Source organism: Bufo bufo, chromosome 2 (assembly GCF_905171765.1).
Source record: "Bufo bufo chromosome 2, aBufBuf1.1, whole genome shotgun sequence".
Classification (NCBI taxonomy): domain Eukaryota; kingdom Metazoa; phylum Chordata; class Amphibia; order Anura; family Bufonidae; genus Bufo; species Bufo bufo.
Window position 1 is genome coordinate 340,595,213 of NC_053390.1, and position 9,637 is coordinate 340,604,849.

Genomic DNA, 9,637 nt, shown 5'->3' on the forward strand with positions numbered 1-9,637 from the left:
CCCCAACCGCCGGGCTGCGGCCCAGGACCGTGCCCTGGAAGATGGTTTGCCGGGCTGCGGCGATCAGGGCAGTCTTTAACTCTGTACTAATGAAGTGCTTCCATTATGGAAGCGCTTCATTAGTACAGAAGGACCAGGAAGCGGTGAAGGATCTGTACTCACCACTTCCTGGTCCACGGCTCGGCTATCGGCTGTGCAGGGCTGCGCACAGCGTGAGGTCGCTCTGTGACCTCACACTGTGCGCCGCTATACACAGCCAGCCGACAGCAGAATGAAGAGGATCGCGATGGTGACCAGGAGCAGGAGAGGTAAGTGGTTTTTTTTATTTTATTTTATTTGCACTAGGGGCTGATGGCTGACCTGGGGGACATATGGCTGACATGAGGGGCAGACATGAGGGGCAGGCATGAGGGGCAGACATATGGCTGACAAGAGGGGCAGACATGAGGGGCTGACATGAGGGGCTGACATGAGGGGCAGGCATGAGGGCAGACATATGGCTGACATGAGGGGCAGGCATGAGGGGCAGACATATGGCAGACATGAGGGGCAGACATATGGCTGACATGAGGGGCAGGCATGAGGGGCAGACATGAGGGGCAGACATATGGCAGACATGAGGGGCAGGCATGAGGGGCAGACATATGGCTGACATGAGGGGCAGGCATGAGGAGCAGGCATGAGGGGTAGACATATGGCTGACATTGGGGGGGCTTATGGCTGACATTGGGGGGGCTTATGGCTGACATTGGGGGCTGATAGATGGCTAAAGGTTTGGGGATTGATCTGAGCCATTGGGGGTCTGATCTGAGGTCTGATTAACATTGGGGGTCTGATTGCTCTGAGGTGTAATGAAAAATATTTTTTTCTTATTATTCTCCTCTAAAACCTAGGTGCAACTTATAGGGCGAAAAATACAGTACGGTGCAGCAGAGACCAGTGCAGCAGAGACCAGTGCAGCAGAGACCATAGTCAGTTTATATAGTCGTTATATAGTGTTATATATTTTAATATGCACCTTGTGTTTTGTTAGGCGCGTGAATCAGACAGCCCCCCCTAAGCCCCGCCCCAAAACCCCTACCCCCTCCCCTTTCCCGATCACTGGGAAAATTGTCTTGCATGAAACTGGTCCTTGGTACAAAAAAGGTTGGGGACCACTAGGCTAGAGCATAAAAATCGAGGACATCTACAATAAAATACAATATCACAATAAAATCGATAATAGAATCAATAAAAAAATCACTGGATAAATCAAAGTGCATATACTGATGTCTCTGACTAAAACAATAATGGAACAGCATACACAATAGCAGCAATCATAGTGTGCAATGAAAGATCTCAAGATCTTGAGGATCGATGCTTATTCGAATATAGATATGAGCATGAAGATAAAAGTCTGAATCCCATAAAAATCGCTGTTTGATCAAATAAGATTGGTTAATAAGAACTCAATCGCATAGAAAAACTTGTGTTTAGCTCTTCCCCAACAAGCAGTACTAGCGGTGTCCGGCTATGTTGAAGTCTCAGCGGCGTCCCGCTGAAATAATTCACTGTGTGTTCCCAGTACACATAAGCCGGCAAAAAAAATCGAGCGATCTTACCATTCGATGGAGCAAGTGCCCAAAAATTGCTCTGGACGTTGGTCTTTGAGTGTAATCGACCGTAGTCTTACAAACTTCTTCTGTCTAAACTCCCACGCCGGCGACTTGTTTGCACATGGACCTCGATAATTGTACACGGTCTCTAGTTCAGCAAGATTTCAGTCACCTACTGCGCGGCAGACGGTATTAAATGGGGCACTTTCGTACAGATTTTCTTCATTACACTTAGCAAGTGGTCCTTTGGGGGATTAAAACCAGATGCATTTCGGGGTATTGAATAACCCCTTCCTCAGTGGTGCCACTGAGGAAGGGGTTATTCAATACCCCGAAACGGTAAGCATTTTTTGGGCACTTGCTCCATCGAATAGTAAGATCGTTCGATTTTTTTGCCAGCTTATGTGTGCAGTGAATTATTTCAGCGGGACGCCGCTGAGACTTCAACATAGCGGGACGCCGCTAGTACTGCTAGTTGGGGAAGAGCTAAACACAAGTTTTTCTATGCGATTGAGTTCTTATTAACCAATCTTATTCGATCAAACAGCGATTGTTATGGGATTCGGACTTTTATCTTCATGCTCATATCTATATTCGAATAAGCATCAATCAACAAGATCTTGAGATCTTTCATTGCACACTACGATTGCTGCTATTGTGTATGCTGTTCCATTATTGTTTTAGTCAGAGACATCAGTATATGCACTTTGATTTATCCAGCGATTTTTTTATTGATTCTATTATCAATTTTATTGTGATATTGTATTTTATTGTAGATGTCCTCGATTTTTATGCTCTAGCCGACATTTTATTGTTTTTAGTCTACCCCTTCATTGGGTAGTACTAGTTTATCTTATAATAAATTCAGTATTGGTCGAGATATCTGAGAGTGCCCAGTTCATTCTGTTCTTATTGCCATTTAATTGAGTAGATAGGGTGAACTTACTCTACTGAGAGCACCTCATATGATCTCTGGTTCCTCCTGTGCGCCATATTATTTATAGTTACAGTGACTATATAGTACTCACAGCAGTGAGCCCAGTGTCTTCACAGTTCATTACTATGCTGCACTGCCTGGTGTTGTGAAGATGGATATTGCTTAGTAATGCTGATTCAGAGAGTGCTGCTAAGGGACACTTCAGAGCCAGTTTTCTTCACACAAATGTACAAATTCACTTAATAAAGTATATTACAAAAAATCTTTCCTTGGCTCTTCCCTACACATTACAAAAAAATTATTAAATGACAGGTACACTTTTAACTTATTTAAGACCAAGGACCTCCAATTATTCCATATCAGTCTTTCACATTCTTTTTGAATCTAAACTTTACTGTATAATTAACCTTTCTAGGAAGAATCACCAGATATTTTTACAGTCATTTAACTGAAAGTTAGGAGGTTCCCAGAGATTAAGAGAAAATAGTTGTTGAAATCTATCAGTCTACAAGCAGTTACTAATCCATTTCTAAGCCGCTGAAACTCTTCCAGACCACAGCCATAGTTATTTTCTCCCAATGGAGATAATGAAATAGTGATGAATCTTCCCAAGAGTGTCTGGCCTCCAAGAATGACTAAGACAGAGGAAAAACACATTCAGAAGCTGGACAATAATAGGATTTATGGGAAACTAGTTATGCTGAAACCACTGCTATTTAAAAGTGTCATCAATGTGGCTCAGTCAGAAAAAAATACAAAATATGAATGATCGCCAAGCTGTCTTCTGACTGCATATATTCTATTACATTTAGCAAGTACAGGATCATAGAAGATGGGGTAACATACTTCAATTGTAATATTTTCAAGAATTATTTCCAATTATAGGAAACATTTTGTTGCAACCAGGTATTAATGTTAAAATGACTCTTAAGCTATCTCCCCCTTCCAGGTGAGGCTGTGATAGACTTGTGTTTGTGCACAGCAATCAATCTGAGAGGCAGAACTGCAATGGGGTGGGGGTGGGGAGCAGCCTCAACCAATGATAAGACAGAAGGTAGATTTTAGACTACCTTGGACTCCCTATAGACAGTAAAGCTAAGCTGTAGTCACTGATCACGGCTCTGCTCTAATGTAGCAAGCTAACATGCAGCCAAGCAGTAATTATTGTTGGAAATAATTAGCAGGTTATCAACGCGTTTAAGTATTTACTTACATATCCGTTTTTAATGACTGATGTGCTTTATTTGGCCAGTTAATTTTAGCTGATAACGGTATTAAGTACTTGTGTTCCTTCAATAAATATAGCTAGTTTGCATAAACTCTTGTGAGTGTACACACACGTTCCTTTATCATAATCTTTATTTGGTTTACTAAAAGACATAGGTCCTTTAAGTCATGACATTTCCTGAGCACACATGTATTTATTCACGTTCATAAGATCTCCACAGATTTGTTTCAAGCTGAACAAGCCCAATTGTTCTAGCTTCTCAAGAGAGTCCTTTCATTATGCTTGATAAGCTAGTGGCACACCTTTGAGCCCTCTCCTGTGCTCCTATATCCATTTTACAATTTATTTTACAAGGAACTTAGAGAGGAGTAACGTTACACTGGGATCACAGATTTTTACTTTTTATCTCTTATTTTATACACTCTAAAATCGTATTTGCTTTTGCAGCTGCTGCCTGACATTGAGGACTGCTGCTTAGCTTACTTTTTACCAGAATGTTCAGATCTTTTTCTTCTTCTGTTGTCCCCATTTTTACAAATTTTAATGTATAAGCAGCAATATGATTACTGTGGCCTACGTGCATTACTTTACATTTATTCACATTAAAATTAGTCTGCCATGTCCTTGCCCATGCTGCCAGTTTATCTTGGTCTTTATGTATTTTTTTTACAATCAAGCTGGGTTTTAAGTATCCTACACAGTTTTGTGACATCAGCAAAAAAATAATATTTTCAGTCCCAAGTCCAAGATCATTAATAAAGAGATTGAAGAGAATCAGGCCTAACACACATCATTGTGGTACCCTACTGCTGACTTTAGTCCATTTTGAGTATATAACTTTTACAGTGACTCTTTGTTTTTTGTCCCATAACCAATTTTTTTTTACCCATGTGCAAATATTGTCCTCTAGTCCCTACATTTGTAGCTTCAGTACAAGTCTCTTGTTTGGCAATGTATCAACTGCTTTCGCATCTGCAGCATGGCCAACAATCAGATTAGCACTTACCTCCTCACAGAAACCAAGCGTGTTGGGTAGGCACAACCTGTGTTTTATGAATTCACGCTGGTTATGCCTTTTACAAATGATACCTGCACATCCATATAGGTGATGGTGCCAGTGGTGGGCTTTGTACACAAAGTAAAGTACTACAGCAACTCAAACAATTCTTGCTCAGTCAAATGTTTTATTTTTTTGGTAGACATTTTAGTATGGTCCAGATGTAAATTATATACAAATTGACAGCCACTTAAAATTGAACATTTTGGCCACACGGCCCGGCAGTTTTATCATTCTTGAGCAACAGATCCACTGTGGTGAGGAAGGTCAACGTACGACTGAAACATTCAGTTATGTAGTTGTACCTGGACTATACTGGATGTCTGCCCTTAAATACAACACATTTGATTAAGCAAGAATTGTTTTAGTGGCGTGATACTTTATTTTGTTTGTTCATGCTGGTTATAGTTATGAGATTATTGACCACTATATACTTCTGCAGCTCATCTTTTAGAATACCTTCAAATATTTTATATGCAACAGGTGTGAGACTTACCGGATGGTATTGATACAGTCCCACCTTTTTACCCTTCTTAACGACTGGTTACAACAACAACTATCCTCCAGTCCTGTAGCACTGACCCTGTGACAAGACATTCTAAGAAGATAAGATACAATGGTCTATTAGTTATTGAGCTCAATTCCCTAAGTACCCATGGATGAATGACATCTGGGTTGGGGCTTTATCAATATTTGTAAGGGAACAATGATTACTGTGCCTCAAAATGACATCTGGCATTGGCAGCTCACTGCTGAACTGGTGAAAAGTAAATCCAGCTGTATATTTAAGGCGGGTGGTCCAGCATATTTGTGGCACAGATTTTAGCCAGCAGCCCAAGTGATCGAATGTCATCTCTCTCACTGTCAGAGAATGCAGGGACCTGACATAAAGACAGAAGCGAATGCTGCCTCTAGTCACCCCAGTGGTCGTGTGACTGGTTCTAAAAGGCTGCTGCCTGGTCTAATTTAGACATAGCACAGCCCTAGCAGTAGCAGCTATGTACATTTCCTGTGTAACTAGTGTTGCTGTGCAGTATAGTAGAAAAAATGACAATAATAAAATTCTCCAGTGGTCTTTTCTGACCTTTGAGGGACAGACCATAAAAAGAAAATGAAAACTGAAAAAAACCAAAAAAAAACACAACAAACATTTAGGCATTCATTTTGATCTGTTTTTCTGTGACTAACTTTGGCTTGATTTACTTTTCCTATTGAGCTCTTTGATAGCCTGGAATTCTTTTTGTTTTAACAACATCATTGCTTTCCTGTTCAGCCGTTTCGCTTTTCCTTTCTTCCTGAACATTTTGTTACATTTACTAACCAGTATGTGATCCCAGTATACAAGACCAAGGTCTTCCTTTAGTCCATAGAATAAACTTTTCTAAAGTTCCAGGATTTTATCATACCATTTCTTGCTTCTTTATTGAATATTATTTTGAAACTTACAGTATTATGATCACTGCTGCCCAAACGTTCCCAGAACTGCACATATGATATTCCGTCTGGTCTATTTTCTAAGATCAGATCCAACACATCATCTCCTCTGGCTGGTTCATCGACCAACTGAGAGAAATATTTTTCTTGAATTTTGAATAAAAACATATTGCTTTTAAGAGGCACCTCGGGTTATCTGTGAGCCGGAACTGAAATTCAGGTAATTTTAGGTATAATTTTACACCAGTTTCCTAGTACAAATTTAATAAATATGCTGGCCTTCTAGGCCCACCCTGCACAGCCCACTGTTCTAAAAATTGGTGAGTGGCTGCAGTGGACTCGTGACCAAGAACGGGACTTCATCTCTTTCTGTCCAGCAAGGACCAATGGGGACCATGGTTAGACAACCCCTTTAAGTTGGATTTTATCAAAAGATAAACTTCTCCCGTTTTGTCTTTTAAAGGTCCCAGTACTTTTACTGTAAAACATACAGTTCTATAGTATTTAAAAGATATTAAAGGGGGTTCTCCAGAAATAAAAAAAATTAAAATACTTAAATATTATTTTATAATAAATATATTCACAAACACCTTTCATTAGTTATAATGGCTTGTTTTGTCTAGGGAGCAATCATTAGGAGAAATAAAATGGCCACCGTCCTATCAGTACACACAAAACCTGTCCACACAGCAGAACAAGTTACTTCACCCCAATGAGCCATAGTACTGCCACATCCTCTTCTCTGCTCTGCTTGTCAGGAATCATGATCCTGAATACAGGTGAATCTCTGTGGGAAAGGAGATGATGAGGAGACATGAGAGGAGAGTAAGGTGTGGCTAATGAGCAGCAGCTCTTGTATGCAGTCACCATTACCACAGCAACACATTACCACAGCCTGTTCAGTCCATACTCTCTGTACTTCATGTCTCCTCATGAACTCCATTCCTACAGAGATTAAGCTGAAGATCTTATCAGCTGTGTTCAGGATCCTAATCCCTGACAAGTAGGAGAGGAGGATGAGGCAGCACTATGGCTCATTGTGGTGAAGTAACTTGTCCGCCTGTGTGATTAGGGCAGGTTTTGTGTGTACTAATAGGACGGCGACCATTTTATTTCTCCTAATCATTGCTCCCCAGACAAAAGGAGCCATTATAATATAATATATTTATAATAAAGTAATATTTAAGTATTTTCATTTTCTAAATTCCCGGAGAACCCCTATAAGTCACTTATATCACATGACTAACTGAATTTTTCTGAAAAGGTCATCAGATCACCTGTAATTAATCTCTGTACAGTATGGAAAGTTGTTGTATTTTAATCTTGTTGCAGTAGGGCTGGGCGATTCCTACCTCTTCTACAAGCTCATCCTGGCATATTGTATCAGTGTAAATGTCATGTAATAAATCATTCCTCACCTTTGTGTTTTTGAGTTAGCCCAAAAAATGGCTTCCTTTCTATGTTGGCTGCCCAGGTTCTTAGGTTCTTATGCTTTTCTGCCATGATATTGTGTCTGTGCAAAGCAAAGTTATTGTTTAGCTTCCATGTTCACATAAAAAATATTGCATGATCATCCTTTCCCCAAAAAAACATTTTGCACATTTCACATGCCTTGCCACTTGTTCTGTTTTATTGCAAGCAGATCTGGATGTTTGCCCATGGAGCCGGAGATGGCGTCTCTGGATCAGGAGTAAGACTCTTCTCAGATATAGTCATATGTCTTGTAATGCAAAGAAATGTGTAACGTTCTACCACAGACACCCACAATCCCTTAAATGGCACCAGTCACCTCCTTTATGCTGCTCTCACTGACAGGCTGAAGTCACTTACAGTATCTGCTAAAGTATCACCGCTGCTGAGAACTTACAGTGCATGCTGGAGAAGAGGAACACGCTGCCAGATAAGAGTGCAGTTTATTCATGAGTTCCTCCTCTCCCTGCCCACTTGTTGATGATTGACAGTTCTCTCCTAGGGAGAAAACTATGGATGGAACTGGCAATCAGCAGTATGTCTGTTCCGCAAAAAGATAGACTACATAAGCATAATGCAGACCACGAACGCATTAAAAACAACGCATCTGCAAATAAAATGCAGACAGCTTCAGGGACCCCATCCAAATTTTGCAGATATGGTCATGTGCATGGGGCCTTATACATTTAGATGAAAAAAACATTGTAAGAAATATATTGACACTTTAAGTGCAGATTTAGCAGAGCTGAAAAACAACCATAAAAAACCTATTAAAATGAGCTCATCCCTCCGGCACCTGTATATATGTTTTTGCAAGTGTAACCACCATTATCTTCTATGCGCCGCTGTATTGTATTACATGTACATGTTATACACATGAGACAGTATGCTGACAATGACCTTTTCTGTTTTCCTTAAGCTTCGAGAAGAAAACTGAAGACAACGTATAACACTATGGAACACAGAGGCTGTGAATCTTCATGGATAACTCTAGTTTTATCTTGTGGTTGTATAGGCCGAGATATCTTATGTATTTTATTTTTTAAAAGTGTAAATTAATAATAGAACGCAAAAGGAAATCTCTTTAATCTAAAATGGCATCAACATGAGAACACGTTGAGTCACTCTGCTTAGAGGGAACGTGTTGTATTTCATGAGACTTGCAGCTCAGAAGAAAACAAAGTGATTCAGTATTTGCTATGGTGACACATTTACTTTTGGTGGTAAAATCATGTTTTGCTTTCATGGTTGCAGGGTTTTAGGCAACTATAAACCCATGTAGTGTATTTTTAGTACTACCAAAGTAAAAAATAACAATTAAGAAAGTTACTAAGCAATGACAAGATCCCAACACATACAGACATCCAAGACACCTCTCATACATTTAACCTCTACACCAGTGGGGCACATTTATAAATTGTTTTACTCCAGAAAAGTGGCATAAAAGAGTAAAAAATTATAGTGCAAGCTATAGCTTTTTACTCTCCTCTCCACTTTTCAAAAGTGGCAAGAAAAGTGGCAGGGGCTTTCTCAGCTTTACTATAACTTAAGGCAGAAACTGGCGTCAATTATAATCAGACTTTATACTAAGACAGATGTACAACTTAGTCTTAGTATATCTGCTCCAATATGTACCATTAGGGTCGTCGGTATACTAGCCATAATACAGTATACAAAAGCAACCACACTGTATGCCCAAACAACATACATTTACCAATATACCACGCCACAAGCACCATATACTGCAAAAATAATATACTCTACTGTGCCTAAGTAGCAGTGTCACACAATGCTTTAACCAATACTACCATACAGTGCTAACATAGCTCCTATATACAGAGAGCAATTACCAGATCCATACACAAAGCAATTAATGAAAGTGCTATAAAATGGTTAAATAATACTAGATTAAAATA

General features: G+C 39.9%; 1 protein-coding gene across 1 annotated transcript in view; it reads left to right on the forward strand.

Annotated features, from left to right (window-relative positions):
- PRUNE2 (prune homolog 2 with BCH domain) overlaps positions 1-9,146 on the forward strand; it is a 263,046-nt gene extending 253,900 nt beyond the window's left edge. Inside the window, exon 10 of the mRNA XM_040417057.1 lies at positions 8,641-9,146. Within this exon, the coding sequence (XP_040272991.1) occupies positions 8,641-8,671 (31 nt within the window). The 3' untranslated portion in view covers positions 8,672-9,146. The remainder of the gene's footprint in view (positions 1-8,640) is intronic.
- The last annotated feature ends 491 nt before the right edge of the window (positions 9,147-9,637 follow it).